We start from the raw sequence: 19512 nt of genomic DNA, 5'->3' as shown, positions 1-19512 counted from the left end.
ACTTTTAGACTAAGTCTTTAAAAATTCTAAATAAATAGGAAAGTATTGTAATATTCATTTTGTGGAAGGTCAAAATAGATGCTGAATACTCACAATCACAAAAACTGATAGGGTCAGTCTTTAAAACTCTCTATCTTATGCTCTAATTAAATCTGCTTAATGAATAGTCTAGTTATGAGACATTAATTTGATGGAGAAGCAGAAACAAAAGAGTCTCAAAGTACTTACCATTATTTAAGAAATAAGGTCAATGTTTGTGCTGTAACAGTATGTATACCATTCTAACAGTGTTTACTCCCAGCATGAGGCATGATTACAGAGCACCTTCAGATCGCAGACCCTTATGAGTCAATGGTCTCACATATAAATCGGTCTCACATATAAATTAGTCTCACATATTAACGGTCTCACTGAATGTGATTTTTCCACTCAGATAGAACTGCTGCAGGGTATGAATGTTTTCAAAACAGACTACAAGTCCAGTGGCTCCTCCATGGATGCACACAGCCACGGGCCATGACCACCAGAAAAAGAAAAAGCCAGCTTCATCCATTTCAAAGTCAGAGCCATAGCTTTGAGAGGGTATTTTCAATGTGGTGAAGAACATTCTGTTAAAGAAAAGTGTATTCCTATTCATTTTGCAGGAAAAATAGCTTTGAAAGTGTGGAGGAAATTGTGGAGAGGACAAGTCAATAAAGATTTTCATTTCTTGAGATAAGAGTGAAACAGTGAAGCATAGCTTGATATCCTACTCCATTTGAGACAAAGTTTGGCAATACCAGTCCTTTCACTGAAACCAAGGTGGTCCTTGAGCCCCTAGAAGCAAAGGAGTCACTGCTACTTGTCTTCCCCATGGTGTAGTTACCAGAGTATCAGCAGTTAGCACAGTCTTGCCTTGACATGGTTGCAGTACTTACAGAACACCTAGTTGCATGATTGACATAAACAATTTTAAAGCTAAGATTTCTGTGAAACACAGAAACCTAGAGATGATGTTGAGCTTGTCTACAGAACTTCAATCTATACATCCCATGGAGGAAGTTAAGTAAAGTATCAATGAAGTGACCACATTTATTTTGTCTTTTGTGTTCACAAAAGGAAGATGTTAAATGATGTTTTCCTTGGTTCCTCATTGCATTCAAAGAAGTCTCATTTACCGCACAACATCCCAAGCCTGCAACCAGCAGGAGATTTTTTTTCTCTTCTTCAAAGGCTTTAATTAACATCACAGTGCTGTACCTGAAGTATGCACTGTCTTCAGTGCTTGTGAATGACGTGGTACTGAAACAATGACCTGCTGTGACTTTCTTACTTCATCCCGCCTTTCCAGTCCCCAGCCCAGAATTCTCATTTCTATCCTATATAGACACATGCCAACAGAAGGTATAGAAAGGAAGAAAGTGGGTCTTGCCACTCACCATTATGATCCATAGTCAGGCTATAAAAAGAAAATGTAAGTTCCCTTACATTTTATCTCTTCAACCTGAAAACTTAAGAAACAGCAAATATAAATACAGTCATTAGACCATTTATATGAGGGTTTTTTCTGCACAGCTGATTCCCCAGAAAAGCAAGTTGCAAATATTATATTAGCAGATATTTTTTAAAATAGGGTTTCTTTTTACTCTGAAAAAATGTTAATGCTGCCCGTGACTGGGGTTAAGTCTTGCGAAAGACCACAGCATGATAGCATTACCATTTTCAGATCGTTGGTGTTCTTCAAGAAATATTCACTGCTAACTCTTCCCATTGAACATCTCTGTGATCTTGAATTTCTGAGTTCCTAGAAAAATAATAAAATAAGTGTGGCTGCGCTAACAAATTCAGTGGCTTCAAACATAACAAAGGATTGCGATAAGCTGGGTGGTACAGCCTTAGACAAGTTACCAAAGAGCAGTAAGAGATTACTTCTTGACAGAGGTTAAAACAGAAAGGGAAGCTCATTCTGGTTGCTGTCATAAAAGGACTTGAGGTCTACTGATGATTGAGCGTTTTCATCACTCGCATGTGTTCAATTTCCCAGGGAAGAGTTTTGTTTCCTTGGTAAGAAAAAAAAAACAAACAACAACTCACTCTTGACATTTAATCCCTTCTATTACGAAGGAAGTCAGACTATATCATAATTGCTTTTTCTGTCTCCAAAATCCTTGATAATATGAGTTACAAAAAATCTCAGTTGGTCTGATAACATGTTTACAAAGGTGGAAGTGACTCAGCTCAATCTTCCTATCAACATCTCCTAGGATCAAGGCACCAAGGATCAAGGGTTTTATCCTTGGTACAGAGTTTTCTTTTTTGATAAATCTGATCAAAAAATGGGAGTCTCGGGAGTCCTAAGCTCACACCAAAAATTCTGCAATTTGGAAAAGTTTTAATTCTTTCAAAGAAGTAGTAGGAAGAACAACTTGAGTGTGAGAAGCCATGGAGTTACTACTGAGATGCACAAGGAAGAAGGCTTCAGTTCCTGCCTTTTTTCCTATCATCATAGAGTGGATTTGGTTGGAAGGGACTTTAGAGATCCTCTAGTTCCTCTCCCTCAGACATAGGTAGCAACACTTTCCACTAGACCAGGTTGCTCAAAGCCTCCTCCAGCCTGGCCTGGAACACTTCCAGGGCTGGGGTATTCACAGCTCTTCTGGACAACCTGTTCCAGTCCCTCACTGTCTTAAAAAAAAAAAAATCTTCCGCATTTATTCCTCAAGAGAATTTGTCCAGCGTTATTTTCTGCTCATGTATGTTGGCCTAAATCACTCCATTCTCCCCTTTCTCTGTCATCTGTATAGTGTCTTTATAGATGTTTCCTTACTTTGACTGTCTCTGCATTCTTTTACTGAACAGATAACTGCACAAACTGCCTCTTTATAGCTGAAAAGCAATTTAATACAAACAAGAAATAGCCAAGGAGGAGACTTTGTTAATTCTGCAGTCTCCTTTGTCCATCTACCCTCCCCTATCCCCCGTATTTTCTGAGGTCTATAGCATTCAGTATGGAGAAATAACTGTACCTACTTTCTTGTCTGTTTTTGAACTGACCTACAGTGGAGACTGGGCCATGGCCCATGGTTGATGGGACAGCACACAAACATCTAGAATCCACACAAAGTCAGAGCTTTTCCATACCCAACCTCATTTTGTTATTATTACCTCAGAGCTTTAAGTTTGGTATATATATATTTAGGGCTACAAAGATGATCAGGGGACTGGAATATCTTTCTTATGACGAAAGGCTGTGGGCTGTTTAGACTGGAGAATATTGACATAAGACCTTATCAACACTTACAGGTACCTAAAGGGTAGCTGTCAAGAGGATGGGGTGACACTACTTTCTGTAGTGTCCAGTGACAGGACTAGGGGTAACAGGCACAAGCTGGAACACACAAAGTTACACTTAAACACAAGGCAAAACTTCTCTCCTGTCAGGGTGAGGGAGCCATGGCACAGGTTGCCCAGGGAGGGTGTGGAGTCTCTTTCTCTGGAGGTTTCAAAATTCACCTGGATATGTTCCTGTGATCTAGGTGAACCTTCTTTATCAGAGGGGTTGGGCTAGATGATCTCTAGAGGTCTCTTCCAACCTCTGCCATCCCATTTTATTCTATGATATAGTTGAGGTGTATGACATAGAACCAAATAGACAGCCAGTCTTGTACCATCCTGCATCTCAGTTAAAGCTCAGAAATCCTTAAGCCAAAAAGAGAAGGGAAGCATTAATCTGGCTTAGCTGTTGCAACATTCCTCCTGGTAGACAATTTCAGCATTTTATTTGCCAGCAATTAATGATAACATGCATAACATCTGAGCTCCCAGATCAGATCTTCCTGCTGCTCCATGCCTGCCATGAGCCCTGTGCACTGTTTCCACCTGTTCTCCTGCTTGTCCTGCTCTGCTCATTTCTAGTAGCGGCATCACTTCACACAGATTGGTTAGGGAGTACTCAAAGTACCTTATGACCCACCCCCCCCAAAAAAAAAATCCACAGACATTTCCCTCTGCAAGTGTGACACTGAATCTCTCTGTGATAATTGGATCTACATCTCCTGCTTTGAAAAGTGCTATCAGCACCACGTCAGTGGTAAGAAAGGATACAACTTTTTAATACCCAGTTCTCTTTCAACTGCTGTTGCTCTCTGTGAGAATCTTGGTGCTTTTCATCCTCCAGGTCTCTCTTCTCCCACACAGGAAGATCTGCCTCCTGGAGCCCACCTAAGATGAGCTAGCACTGAGTTCTGCAGAAGTTTGAGTTTCCACCTTTTCATGTACAGATCTCCAGGGAATGAGGTGGGGAAGTTTAACCTTGAGTAAGCATCAGCTGTCAGCCCTCAACCACATTTTCAATAACGTAGTTCTGCAGTTGCAAAAGTCCCTTCCACGGGGATTCACCCATGTCCCCGTAGGATGACTCTTACTCCTCACCCACTGGCAGGGCAGCATCTCTCTCCCTTCAGGCCACTGCTCCCACCTAGCGGCAGGAGCTCTGCCAAGAAGGCCCCTGACAGCCCCACACACGCTTGCCTTACACCTAGTATGGGTCTGGAAATTCCCTCTCAAGACTACTCAGCCTAGCTATGCACCTTTCAAACCATTTCTTACACTGCCCACTTTTAAAAGACAGGTTTATTCCTACTCAAAAAAAATCCCAAAAAAACAGACAAGGTCTGAAACATGAAATTCCAGACAAGGTTAAAATTTTCCTAAGGGGAAGCAGCATTCTCACTTTCCTCTGCAGGTGGTGGAATCCAGCAGAAATTCTGGACTCCCAAAATACAGAGCAGACATCAGAAATCTGTGTGGGTTGGTGTTAGAACTGGCTCAAGATTCAAAACAGACCACCTAGATCAAATCCCACTGACACAGTTTCACTATGGTCTGGGGTTAATCAGAAGTGGCAGGTACCTGGGAAAAACAAAACAAAAAAAAATCCGAAAATTTTGTGTTCCTCAAGACAGGAATCAATGCCTGCTTTTTCAGTAGCACCAGAGCAGCATGTTTAAAGTCAAACTATACTGCAGAAGGTGAGGTTTAAAAGAAACATAAATCTTTGAAGTCCAGTGCAAAGATCAGTCTTAAGAAAGCATATAGAATGTGTGTGTATTCTTAAAGTAAGCCTTCAGTCAAGAATCTTATTTTAAAAAATAAGCATGATACCATTATAATTAAAGTTCGCTGCAACATTAATCAGCAGGAAATGGGTTCAAGTTGCACCAGGGGATGTTTAGATTGGACATGAGGAAGAATATTTTCACCAAGCATTGTAACGGGCTGCCCAGGGAGGTGGTGGAGTCACCATTCTGAGATATTTAAAAGATGTGTAGATGAGGTGCTGAGGGATATGGTTTAGTTTAGAGATGGGCTTGGCAGTGTGAGGTTAGTGGTTGAATTCAATGATCTTAAAGGTCTTTCCCAACCAAAATGGTTCTATGATTCCAAGGCACGGGTTACGGGTTAAAGGTACGATATATTTAACAGGAAACTAAACCAGAGCTCATTGCCTGTTAACACACTGACAGACAGAATTCTAACTTCACTGCATGACAGTGAATCTGAAGAGCCATGGATCCCATCAAGCACACAAATGAGTAGGAGTAAACATATTTTAACACATATCTTAAGCAGATTTCTCCATTTTCTACAAAATCTACTTTTACCACTTGCATTTTTTTCTTCTGTGACACATTCAGCATTTCCTTACTTATTATTTAGCTCAATTAAGCCAGGTAAGACCTCCTTACCTCAATGGGTTTTACTGAACTGCTACCCTGCTCTTACAAAACTATTGCACTGACTGATTAGAAAGCAAGTGATGAAGTTAATGGTAAAAATAGTAATTGGGATTAAATCCAGAGAAAATATTTGCACTTGAAGAAGTAATAAAAATCTCTTCTGGCATAATGAGAACAGCTCTAATGAGCTAGGGGTGGAAATATCAAATGTCAGAAAAAATCACCTAACAGAACCCTCTTGTGAAATTTAATTGAAATCACCATATTTAAATATCAAGGAATGAAAACTCATAATAAATCTTACTACGCTGGGGATGCAAGTAATAGACTACACCCCAGGTACTATTCTGGAAAATTATCTTTAACTGCACTTGTACAACAGAAAATATTAAACTCAATGAACTTCTCAGCTTTTACATTCTGCTATTTCTGTATTAGTAAAACAATGGCAATTACACAGTTGGCTACTGAATGGACTCTTTTGAAGCGGAAACACAATGAAGTACCTAATTTCAATTATGGCAGGAAATCCATATAAGTACAATATTTTGCAACCCTTTAAGGGCTTCTGAAAGGGCACTATTTTTTTTTTGAAGATAATGTTTGTTTCAACTTTCTATTGCAGTAGGCAAATAACTCAGTGGAGTTTCATCAGGAAGTTCCAGCAAGAAACAAATACATCAGGTCTGAACTTCGAAATAAATACTTTCTTCATGGACAACAAAATAAGGGGTCTTGAAATGATACCAAGCTAAAGGGGACATCCTCTCCACCTGCCAGCTCCACTACTATCTATAGGGCAAACTGCCCTCACGACAGAGAACATAAAGTCACATAATAATTCTTGAATTAAAGAAAAGGGTAATTTGCAAAATGAGTGAATTCTTCAAAGTGGACTGAAATACCTGGCAACAGCTTTGTATCTATCTGTGACACAGGCCCCCAGCATTTAAATAAATAAGTTATTTTTACATGCAGTACAGTAAGTAATGTAAAAAATACATATTTTATTATGTACATTTAGAGGTTAAATTTAATTTAAATTGATAGATCTTTTCCTTCTTCAGTTCCATCTTTCGCCTCATGACATTCTGCTGCTGCCGCTGCTGCTTCCAAATATTTCTCTTCAGTGACCTGCAGAAACATATTAATTTTGCTATATTTTAAAAAATTATTTAATTCTCCTTAATCCTGGAAATCCTCCCCTCATACTGTCACTTTAACAAGAAAGGACAAAGATAAATTATTACAAGCATCTTCAAACTGAAAAATAACAGAAAAATAGCACAGACTAGGCTCTGAACACATTCTTGGCTAACAAGTTTCAGTAGGCATATAGTACACTTCTCTCTCTAGCCACACAACTAATTAAAATATTTGATAGGAAGGCTCAAAAACATATGTGGCTCAGTTCTTATGAACATTTCCTACATTCAAGCATGCCTTGACAGTGAGTCTCTGGCTATATGTGGCTTGTGATACTTCATAGTTCCACTTCATAGTTCTACCTTTCTTAAAAACTTGACTTTTGCATTTACTCAGTCATTGTAAAGCTTCTCTGGGATAAGTACGTTTCAACTTTGAAAAACATGTTGTTTCATGACAGTGAAGTTTGCTAGAAACTCTCATTTTCCATGTAGGTTTTAAACAAAAAGTACTCAAACTAATGCATTTATACTGTTTATTGAAATACCATTCCCTTTTATCTCCAGTAACTTCTGTCTAAGTTTAGATGGTATCAGGTTTTATCCCCATATTCAATTATAAGGAACATGTTCCCGTGTTCTTTCACACCTGTGTCAGAAAACTTTATTACCTAAAACTTTATTACCTAAAACCTACATAAGTTTAAATACACTATTCCATTTTTTTGTTCTCTTCATTCATGTTCACAACTAAAACGGGAAAAAGAAATGTTACATTTTACACACATGTGATACCAGTATTAGTTCTGGAGACAAATTTTAAAAATACTAATACAGTTTAGAGTGATAATTAACAACACCTTAGAGAGAGTGATTATTGCAAAAAGCAAAGGGATTCTCAGAAGCAGACAGCTTCAGTGCCACAGATAGAAAGTACGATATAATTTACTCCAAGGTTTTTTTAATAGTACAAATCACATCAATTGAATAGTGTATGGGTCTTTTTATAACAGTGCAATGCATTTGATAACCAGACTTCAGAAACAATACTAGCATGTCCCCTACTACACAGTAAAGATTTCCTGCTCATCTCATTTTTCTTCACCTGTCAACATTTCCATTCATAAAGATATGCCCTTGAATACACTACCCATCTCTAATCATTCAAATTATACTCTAATACAGCATATCTTTACATTTGGTAAGCTCTGCTTCATCACTTAACAAGACTTACCAGCTTCTTTGATCTTTCCAGCAGCCTGTGCCACACGGTGTGGTGAGCCTGTATTAAATGATGTTAGAGGAGGTTAAAAAATAAATCTTATTGTAGCATAGATTCTGGCAAATGTACAGAAATACTGGCACAAAACCATAACAATCCTTAAGTCATATTTTATAGCTTATGATTTCAGTGTTCAAGTTGCCTATACTCCTTTGGGGGACTTGAATAAATGTCTGCTGTTCATAGCCATTCACAGTGTGGAACACCGAGGAAGTAATGGGTAAAAACGGGAATTAAAATCTCTAGAGGAAGGGAACACAGAGATGAGGTGAGGAACTCAGTGTCCACTTGTCCCTTGCAAACTTCCCCAGCTGAGACAAGAGCAAATACACTAGACCACAGGTCAAAATCATTTAAGTCAACAGGAGTGGGTAGAAAGAGCCCTGCCTCCACTTACAGCTCTGCAAAGCCTGTAAGACTGATTAATGGCAGGATTTCTTTTGTTACTGTTAAGTCTTACTTTGGAATCATAAAAGACTTTGAAATGGTATCCTTTAAGTTCAAAGTTCTGCTCTTTCCTGCATTTGAATAAGCACTCTCAGCACGATTATTAGCATGCACAAATAAGGTAAGGTGAATGAAACATCCATACGGAAATCATACAACCAAAAAACTGTCAGTAATGAAAATAACATCAAGAACCCTCTGATGCCCTGTTTTACTCTGATTTAACATCCACAATAGTTCTAAGAAAAGAAACTCCAAATATCCAACCTAGTCATCAGTGTGGGCCCCCACTTCCTGCTAACTAATTCACCTCTCAATTACATTTGACTATCAGTTAGGCATGTAATAAAGATTGGAAAGTAAGCCAATGTCCTAACTTAAAGAAGGAAAACCTGTGCAAATTGGATTAGTTACCTTCAAACAGACTGGCAGAGACACACCCTGGAATCTCCTAATCAATTCAGATTGGTCAGTCTGAAGATTATGGGCTGCTGTTATCTCATACTGGAAACAGAAACTTGTCCTTGGAATATGAGGGCCTTCACTAACATCTACAAAATCACCAAACCTGATGGGAGCAAATAAAAATGTCAAGTTCACACAGGGAGAAGTACAAGCCTGTTTGTTTTAATTTTTGATTAGCAAATTCCTGTCTACAGAACAGATGAAAGAAAATCCACACAAATCCCAAACCAAATCTAAACAAATCTTCAGTTCAGCATTTCAAGGTTTCCTGAAACAAATGTACAGGTCACACAATTTCCCAAAATGAACTTAGAAAATGTAAACCTCAAGTCTACAGAGAGGATCCTAGGTTTAAGAAATCTTTGAAGCCACGTTGGCTTTACAAGTGGGGTAACTGTCATTCAGCAGAAAAAGATTTGTCTCCATGGTCACATATTTTACACAGTGCAGTGTTTACAACCTGCACAGGTACTTCCCTTTCAGGTCTTAAAAAACTTCAAATTAATTAAGAAAAGTGAGAGATAAAAAGATGCACAGCAAAAGCATACTCAAACCAAACCTCTACCAGAAATCAATTGGTAGGCCCATTTTCCCTCTTATTGACCAAATTAGAGAGCAAGAGGAAGGAGAGAACAGACACGTCATTCTAAAATTTCAAGATGTAGAGATGTATTCAGATTTTATGTAAAAGCATTTAAAGCAGTAAGACTTCTCTGATATTTACCACCTTTAAAGTAACAAGAAAAGGAAATGCAGTGAGATCCACTAAGTGTTAAGTATCCCAAAACCATGGTTAAACTAAAAAAAAAAGCCAACCCACGTCCAAACAACTCAAGACATACTACAGACAGCAATGAATACAAGGGATTTCTCAATTGATAAACATTACCAGTAACTTACTCTGCTTACTCACAGAGAGTACTTGCAATATAATCAAATCTTGCAGAGATTCAGTGCAGATTTGAGAGTTCAGTTTTGCTCACCTGTGTAATGTTACAATTCCTTCCGTGTTCTGAGAAGCTTTTTGTTCTATCATCTCCATTTTGTGTCTGAACAAGACAAAAACAAAAAAGATTAAAAAAACCTCTCACCTTTAACATCTAGTTCTTATAAGAATATTTAAGAGATCAATTTAAGGAGCATTCTTAAAAATCATGCTCATATTTATGTGAGCTCTGAAACAGGTTTCACACAGAATCAGAGAATGGTAGAGGTTAGAAGAGACCTTTAGAGATCATCTAGTCCAGCCTCCCTGATTAAACAGGTTCACCTAAATCAGGTCACACACGAACATAATTCAGGCAGCTCTTGAAAACCTCCAAAGAAGGAAACTCCAAACCCTCCCTGGGCAGCCTGTGCCAGACCTCCCTCACCCTGAAATAGTTTTTCCTTATATTTAAATGGAACTTTCTGTGTTCTAGCTTTTTTCCCATTACCCCTTGTCCTGTCACTAGATACAACAGAAAAAAGTGGTGCCCCAACCTCCTGACATCCACGATTTAGATATTTGTAACTATTAATGAGATTCCCCCCTCACTCTCCTCTTCTCTAGACTAAACAGCCCTACTTCCAGCAGTCTTTCCTCATAAGGAAGATGATCCAGTCCTTTGATCATCTTGGTGGCCCTGCCCTGGACTTTCTCCAGAAGTTCTCTGTCCTTTTGAGCTGAGGAGCCCAGAACTGGACACAGGACTCCAGATGAGGTCTCATCAGGGCAGAGTAGAGAGGGAGCAGAACCTTGACCTGCTGGCCACACTCTTCTTCATGAATCCCACCCAGGATGCCATTGGCCTTCTTGGTCACAAGGGCACGCTGCTGGCTTAGGTTTAGTTTATTATCAACCAGGACTCCCAGGTCCCTCTCTGCAGGTCTTCTCTGCAGCAGGTCAACTCCTAGCCTGTACATGGGGTTGTTACTCCTGAAGTGCAGGACTCTGCACTTACCCTTGTTGAACCACATGAGGTTTCTCTATACTCAGCTCTCAAGCTGGTCAGGTTTAAATTCTTAATTTTATATTACAACATATATCGACATGTTTCATAAAGCATATCACACAGACCTGTTAGTGTAACCTCAGTTCATGCAAAAATTATGAAGATCATACTGACTACTATTGAAGGGCATTTAAAGACAAATGCAATCACCAGGCTCAGTCAATATGGGTTCAAAAAAAGAAAGTCCTATTTAACAAATTTCATATCCTTCTATGATAAGATCACCTGCCTAGTGGATGAAGGGAAGACAGTGGATGCAGCTTTTCTGACCAAATGCTGGATTCTGCCCCTGGGAGGGAATAACACCAGGCACAAGTATAAACTGAGAGAAGAGTGACTGGCAAGCAGCCCTGCAAAAAAGGATGTGGAGGTACTGGTGGGCAGCAGGCTCAGTGTGAGCCAGCAATGTGCCCTGGCAGCCAACAGGACATATCCCATCCTGGGGCGCACCAAACACAGCAGGAACAGCTAGTCAAAAGAGGTGATCATCCCACTGTATTCTGCATTGGTGTGGCCTCACCTGGAGCACTGCATGCAGTTCTGGGGAACCACAAATTAAGAAGGATGTAAAGGTCCTTGAATGCATCCAGAAGAGGACAGCAAAGCTGGTGAAAAGGGCAGAAAAGCATGTCCCATGAGGAGTGGTGAAGTACTTTGGGCTTGTCTAGTTTGGAGAAAATGAGCCTGAGGGGCAACCTCATGGCTCTCTGCAGCTCTCTGAGGAGGGGACATAGAAAGGAAGGTGCTGATCTCACCTCCCAGGTATCCTATGATAAAATGTGTGAGCATGGTTCAAATCTGCACCATGGGAGGTTTAGACTGGACATTAGGAAGCATTTCGTTATGGAGCCAGTAGTCAAAGACTGTAACTGGCTTCCAAGAGAGGTGGTCAATGCCCCATATCTGTCAGTGTTTAAGAGGTATTTGGATAACACCCTTAATAACACGCTTGAAATTTTGGTCAGCCCTGAATCAGTCAGGCAGTTGGGCTAAATTATCACTGTAGAGCCCTCCCCACTGAAAGTTTATGTAGATGTTATAGGAGGGCCATGTTCTCTCAAGCAGTTTCATTCAGAAAGATAAAATGAACCTACTACTTCAAGTAAAAATAGATTCTGAAGTCACAGGTGAGACTAGGAGAAACTAGCAGATAACCTAAACTGATTTTATGCAATGTGTGGTCCTTGATAGATGGTCATCTGCCAGACAGCAGTGTTCTCTGCTCTTTCCACATACACACAAATACATATATAATGTCTAAAGCTGTTATCAAAAGTCAACACCCACCTGCTGTCAATGCCTGCCAGCCAACATGGCAAAGAGATGTTAATCATGCCACATTGATAATCAACTTCACTAGCAAACTAAAAAAAAATGATATTTTTGCAACTTTAGCTTTAGCATCATTTTTTTTTGGTTCATAAAATTCTAAGTTACTTATCATTTATCCCCACCTCTCTGTAACTGCCAAAAAGCTGTAGACCAGAGAATTTTTTTTCCAAAACATTGCTTAAGTGGTTCTTCAGCAGAGAAGACTGAAGAGTTCTGAACAAGCCTTCTTTTGCAGCACAGCCCAGAGTATTTTACCCATTTTCCCCTCTGCAGAGCATAAAAACTGCATTTCACCAAATCTTCCTTTGAAGATACCAAGATACGAAAAGCCTACGTTTCTTTGAACTCGAAAGCCTTTCAGCAAAGGTTGAGAGGAACTAGCATGCCAAGTCTAACTACCAGAGTTTCAATTCAGAAAGAGTGAATTCGATAAGCTCACTATTAAACTAAGAAGTCCACAGACTGTCAATTTGTCACAAAACTATATCCAGTAAAGGGCTGGCCTCAGGAGAGACAACATGAGATGAAATATGGCAAAATGAAAAATTAAATGTGGTGGTGTGACAGAGAGAATGGAGGTGGGCTCATCCAGAGTAGCAGAAGTATCTTACTTTGACTCTCACATCTTGTTTTAGATTACAAAATCAAGCACAAATTTAACTGAATTTCTAATTGTCTTTCTAAAAGAAAGGCAAATTCAGACACCTACCTGTTATGCTGAAACATTTCACACGCTACTTTTGCCTCAACGTGCAGGGTTTCAAACGGCAGGTCTTTATCAATGAGCTTTCTGGCATCTCTTGTAAGAGAACGGAAGTTTTCCTAAAAAAACAGTTGGTACATATAAAACTGTCACCACTCTGTCACAACTGTACTGTGATGTAAGCACAGGAAACACTAAATATTAGTCAAAACAATTAGGACCACCTACTATACCTTCTAAACAGAAGAACGTTGCTGTACAACTCCTACTATTTATCTGCAACAGATTGCTACAGATCATCGCTGTTGGAAGGGAAGGATTCAATGCCCAGTAAAATCAACAAGCATTTTTCTATTAGAAACTGTACTTATTAATTGCAGCTAAACTTCTCGGGTTTCCCCAATGTGATAGATACAGACATAGTCTTATTACTGTTAAATATTCATCCATATATCTTGTTTCCCATGATTCCACTTACAAATGGCCTCTACTCTGATGCAAATAACAGAAGAAAGTACTGAAAAACTAATAAATATACACTGATCATCTTGGTCCAAAATCCAAAGCTCTGCCTACTCAGATTTGTCAATAAAGAAGAAACTACATCTATAACTTCACTTAGAAAACATTTAGAAGAAAGTTACTTCAAATACAAGATCATATTGAAGAGAAATTCTGCACTGTACCAACATTGCTTTGTTAGCCATACCTCTGCTAATATTTGGGCATGAGAATCAGAATGGGCACCAGATGAGTAAAATACTCATGATCACATCAGCTACTAAACTAAACAGTTCTGAGACTTAACGGTTTTAGATTATTAGATTTACCAAACAGCTTTTGTGAAACATAAGTAAGCTATTAAGGAAAGCTTTGGTTGAATATGGTTATGGTTCTTTTACTACAATAAACTGATTATGCTGTAAACCACTAGGTGAAAATACACATATTAGACACACTTTCCTTTTGAGAGGTGTCTACTCACACAAAGGCTATTAAGCCACGGTTGCATCTACATTACCAAGAGTGGCTGGGGAGGAGCAGATCTATATAGGAACAAAGATGGCACTGAGGTCCCAACAGCCATTCCAGCTATTCTAGGTATACCATTTCAGACTAGAGCTACTCTAGCCCCACACACTTAAAACCTCGAAGCATTTGGAAGATAGCTCTACATTTCATTTCATCTGAAAGGAACTCAGTTTGTGTGCTCCAAGATTTCTCTGCATTTACCACATGTTGGCTTTCATGGCAGAGTGTAGTTCCCAAAGAATACTCCTGACCTAAAATAAAATACTATTATTGATATATCCTATGAAAAGAAAAAAACAACTTGCTGCGTCCTCTCTCCTGTCAGAAAAAAACAGACTGAACACAGATACAAGCTTTATAACTTTTTGAGGAGGAAGTTGTTGTGCTTACATTTGTCGGTTTCCAGTCGTTAAGCCTGTTGTCCAAAATCACATCATAACAGAAAGCTCCAGAGATCACTGCAATCCCAATTCCAAAGAGAAAAATACTCATGTTTGTAACAAAGTACGTATTTGACTGCCATAATACACTTATAAATATATCACAGCTGTGATTATAGAGCCAAAAACCAGATCACACCTGTATCAGATCACAGATGAACAACAGTTGTTACTAGCCCTGTATTTAAATAATCTTCCAATGTGATGTATACGTAAATTTTTAGTAAATCAGGTGCTCATAAAGTTATGCAGTTATTAATGTAAAATCACAGAAACACATCACATCTTCTAAATACCTTATTCATGTAAGTTCACAATAAAAAGGTTATGTACTCAAGTTTCAAACTTAGCTTATGAAATCCTAAGTAGTCTTTACAGTTGCCACAGACTAATTTTCTGTGTACTTTTTTCTGTATTTTGATAACAAAATTTGTTTTCAGTGTGATTGTTATCAATTAAAGGCCACAACAACAGTATGAAATACACAAATCAATGCTAAGTATCTTCAATCATTGGAAAAGTTTTTTTCATAACACTATTAGACACTCACAATGTAGCAAAAGACTAGATAATAAATATAAAACACTTATATCACCTGGCACTTCTGGAGCTTTGATCAGACTCACTGAGTACTCATCTTTGAATGCCCGCTTTAACACACATGCCATGATCATGGCACAGGAGCGCCAATAGGCCTGTGAGGAGAATTTCAAAAGAAAGGTTTATAGCCCAGAAGCAAGCAACCCACACCAGATGAACGTCAGCTACTTATTCCAAAATAATATCAGCATTTAACTGAATGATGCACAAACCTAGCTGTCAACCCAAGCATTACTTTCTTTAGTGTATAAACTTCCATTTGATGATGATTCTTCATAGAAAAGCTATCAAAAGAAAAAAAAAAATCAAAACTGTTCTTAAAATGCCACCCAGATGTTTCCCCGGAGACATTTAAATCTGAATTCACAGACTAATGCATCAACACAGATTGAAAGGGATTCCTGTAAATCACTTTCAGCCCACATCCTGGTACAGCTAATGATAACCATGACACAACAACCAAGTATTAAAAATATCTGAACTTCCACAACAATAATGCTCGAGAAAGCAGACAGAGATGGAACTAAAAAACGCATATGAAAAGAAGTGGTCATAATCAGGATCATCTACAATGGGATAAGATACAGACTTGCCTTGTTTACTTCTTCTGGATCTTCGTCTTTGAAAGTAAGGAACTGAATTTCACATGATTTGGTCAAGGGTCTGTACATATCCCACACTTCACCATCCACAAGAGCTAGAATGGATTTCTTGCAGTGCCATTCACTTAAGTCTAAAGAAACCAAAAAAAGGTATTACACAGTTTAGACTTCTGTGTTTGGGGGTTTGCAACAATAAACTCTAAGTTTCACTTTAACTGATTTGAACCAATGAGCTGTTAACAGAGCCTCCAAAACTTATCTCTATTTCTGACGTATTTTAGTACAAAAGTACTTTAAACTTGCCAAACACAAATATTCTGAATGCATGTCTGCTATCTTGGTCATTAAAGTGTCATTAACAGTAACATTTTTAATTGAGATCAGCAAGTACTGCAATTTTCATCAGTGTCGCAAGGTTAAAGAGTCCATTCACTTACGCATGGCACAATTGTATGGTGTGGACAAAGCCTTGTTCATCACAAACACACTGCCAGGGTGCGATTTCCCAATGTATTTTACTTCGATTTTCTCAATCCGTGGATAAAGAGACAACTGTCGCTCCTTCTCTTTGGTGAAGAGCTCATTACGCATCTGAATCACGTCATCTGATGTCAGTCGAGAAACAGTTGCTGTGGAGATGAACCCTGGTAAGGGGAATGATAGAAAATAAGCAATAAGGAGTTTTTGAGGCCTCTTTAGAAGGTGTTAGTTTTAAACAAAGGCAAACCTGACACTATACTGCTAACCCGTGTGTTCGTCCCGCTGTGCACAAGGTGAGCACTTGAGCAGCTCCCAGTGCCCGTCTGCTCTTTGCCCCTGCAGTGCCTGCACACAGCCATGACACAAAACTCTGCAGACACAGAAGCTTCACGGCGCTCTAAGACTACCAAGGCCCTTCCCTCAGAAAACCCGTCCGCACCTCCCGGCAGCGGCCACGGCCGCCCCGGCCCGGCCCGCACGCACATCGGCCTCCACAGTCCGGTGGGACGTAGACCCCAGCATCCGGGCCTCCCCGCACGGCCAGGTCGGGCCGGGCCCCTCAAAGCACCGGCACAGGAGGAGCACGTCCTGGCCCCGCGCCCACCCAGCGCCCCGCTGCGCCCGCGGTCCGCCCGACCCGGCCCGGCGCTACTCACGGCGTCCCTGGCGCCCGCCCCACAGGCAGCGCCCAGCCAAGCGCGCCGCCATGTTCCGCCAAGTCCCGCCGCCACCCCGGTGCCTCCTCCACGGCTCCGGCGGAAACACCGGCGGCGGCAGCGCGGTTCCGATTGGCTTTTCGCTCACGGCCGCCAGGCGGCACCGAGGGGCCGGAGTCGGAGACGCAGCGCGGGGGCAGCGAGGACTCGGGGCTTCAGGAGCTTGCCCTCCTGGCCCTCAGCTTGTCACTGTTTCTTCAGAGGCCCTATGGTCTGTGTTCCGCCACGCTGTGGGTGAACGCATGGCCCCTTGCCACTCCTTTGACACAACATTTGGTGAATGGAGTTAAATCCAGTTAGCAGTCACCACTGGTGTTCCCAGGGCTCAGTGTTGGGACCTGTTCTGTTTAACATCTTTATCAATGATCTAGATGAGGGGACTGAGTGCACCCTCAGTAAATTCGCAGTTGACACCACACTATGTGGGTGCATAGACCTGTTTGAGGACAGGAAGTCTCTTCAGAGGGACCTGGACAGGCTGGATCGATGGGCTGAGGCCAATTGCGTGAAGTTCAACAAGACCAAGTGCAGGGATCCTGCACTTCAGCCACAACAATCCCATGCAACACTGCAGTCCTGGGACAGAGTGGCTGGAAAGCTGTCCTGCAGAAAGGACCTGGGAATGTTAATCAACAGCTGGCTGAATATGAGCCAGCAGTTTGCCCAGGTGGCCAAGAAAGCCAATGGCATCCTGGCTTGTATCAGCAATAGTATGGCCAGCAGGACTATGGGAAAGTGATTGTACCCTTATGCTCTGTGCTGCTGAGGCCACACCTTGAATACTATGTTCATTTTGGGGCCTTTCACTTCAAGAAGGATGTGGAGGTGCTGGAGCATGTCCAGAGACAGGCAATGAAGTTGGCAAAGAGTCTGGAGCACAAAACTTATGTGGAGTGGCTGAGAGAGCTGGAGCTGTTTAGCTCAGAGAAGAGGAGGCTGAGGGGAGACATGATCACTCTCTACAACTACGTGAAAGGGAGTTTTAGTGAGGTAGGGGTCAGTCTCTTCAGTAATGAATGATAGGACACAAGGAAATGGGCTCAAGTTGCACCGGGGAGGTTTAGATTGGAGATGAGGAAGAACTTTTTCACTGAGAGAGTTATTAAGCATTGGAACAGGCTGCCCAGGGAAGGAGTGCGGTCACCATCCCTGGAGATATTTAAAAGGCTTGTAGGTGAGGTGCTGAGGGACACAGGCTTGGCAGCGTGAGGTTAGCGATTGGGACTTGATGAGCTTAAAGTTCTTTTCCAACCAAAATGATTCTAGGATTGTAACAGGCCTCATTACCCTGGACAGTAAGGTCATCCCCAAAACTGGCATCTTTTGGAAGAATGTGCTGTTGGCTGATAGAAAGGGTCTTTGGGGCCCAGCTCCGTGCTGTGGGAAAGCCACAGGCCAGGTCACGCCATGCTCAAGCCACTGAGTTTCCACATAACTCCAGCTCCTCATTGCCAGCTCCCTTTTAACATCACTGACATCCTGTATTGGGTTTGTATGGCCAGGTTTTAGTAGCAGGGGGCTACAGAGGTGGTTTCCACAGGAAGCTGTTAGAAGCAGGAGGTCCACCTGCAGCCCATGGAAGACCCCATGACAGAGCAAGTGGATATGCTCAAAGAAGGCTATGACTGTTCCCACACTGCAGCAGCTGCAGCTCCTGGCAGGACTGGTGACACGGAGTGAGACTCACCCTGAAGCAATCTGTTCCTGAAGGACTGAACCACATGGAAAATTCCCGTGCTGGCTCCAGTTCATGTGAAGGACTCATTGTAGAAGTTCATTGAGGACTGTCTCCCAGGGGAGGAACCCCACACTAGAGGAGGAGAAAAGAGTGGCAAAGATAATACGTGATGAACTGACCATGATCCCCATTATCTGTTCCTCTGCTCAGAGAGAAAAGTTAGAGAAATAGAGATCACAATTGAGTAATGGAAGAGGGGAGGTGTGAGGGGAAGATGTTTTAAGGTTTGTTTTTATTTCTCATTACCCTGCTCTGGTTTGATTGGTAATAAACTATTTTCCCCAAGTTGAGTCTGTTTTGTCTGTGAACGTAATTGGTGAATGATCTCTGCATGTCTGTATCTTGACTCATGATCCTGTCACCATATTTCTCTCCCCCTGTCCAGCTGAGGAGGATAGTGATAAAGCAGCATGGTGGGGACCTTGCATCCAGCCAGAGTCAACCCAGCAAACCCCTCTGCCAACTTTCTTCCTCAAAAGATTGAAGCCAAGCAGAAATTAGCTACTGCCTCTGTAGGAAACCCATGGTTTGCAATAAAATGTATTCAATTTGTGGAAATAACTCAAATTTTTTTCAACGATTTACAATTTAGTTGATGGTGGTCTTCATCCCAATCCCCAGTTGGCAAAAATATAACAACAGCCATCAAGAATGCCAATGTCAAATGCTTACACTGAATTAGTGCCAATAGAGCTAAAGGATGTAATCCAACACAGCGTCAAGAAAATAAATGTACTAATACTGGCAAGGGCCAGTCATAGACGAGGAATTTTCCTCTGTGTGAACATGTCTGCAGAGCAGCAGGACAGCTGGCTCTTG

The 19512-nt window shown here is 41.0% G+C and overlaps 1 protein-coding gene across 1 annotated transcript; it reads right to left on the bottom strand.

Annotated features, from left to right (window-relative positions):
• Nucleotides 1–6545: 6545 nt before the first annotated feature.
• MRPL39 (mitochondrial ribosomal protein L39) lies at nt 6546–16970 on the bottom strand. Its single transcript, XM_061988661.1, has 10 exons — nt 16896–16970; nt 16197–16403; nt 15751–15890; nt 15153–15252; nt 14508–14575; nt 13092–13204; nt 10040–10105; nt 9006–9159; nt 8097–8144; nt 6546–6851 (listed from the first exon to the last, which is right to left on the bottom strand). Exons 1-10 carry the CDS (start codon nt 16945–16947, stop codon nt 6756–6758), a joined length of 1044 nt encoding a protein of 347 aa, XP_061844645.1. The 5' UTR covers nt 16948–16970; the 3' UTR covers nt 6546–6755.
• Between the last annotated feature and the right edge of the window lie 2542 nt (nt 16971–19512).

Source organism: Colius striatus, chromosome 1 (assembly GCF_028858725.1).
Source record: "Colius striatus isolate bColStr4 chromosome 1, bColStr4.1.hap1, whole genome shotgun sequence".
Taxonomy (NCBI): domain Eukaryota; kingdom Metazoa; phylum Chordata; class Aves; order Coliiformes; family Coliidae; genus Colius; species Colius striatus.
Note: the sequence above shows the minus strand (reverse complement) of the source record. Positions and strands in the feature narration are given on the sequence as shown.

Bases quoted from the DNA above. Each gene is read 5' to 3' on its own strand.
- MRPL39 (XM_061988661.1), bottom strand. From the start codon at position 16,947: ATGGCGGCGCGCTTGGCTGGGCGCTGCCTGTGGGGCGGGCGCCAGGGA. The intron at 15,253-15,750 runs GCAAGTCTGTAT...TTCTCCTCACAG, and splicing joins ATCCAGAAGAAGTAAACAAG to GCCTATTGGCGCTCCTGTGC. The intron at 6,852-8,096 runs GTAAGTCTTGTT...ATGTTTCTGCAG, and splicing joins TGGAAAGATCAAAGAAGCTG to GTCACTGAAGAGAAATATTT.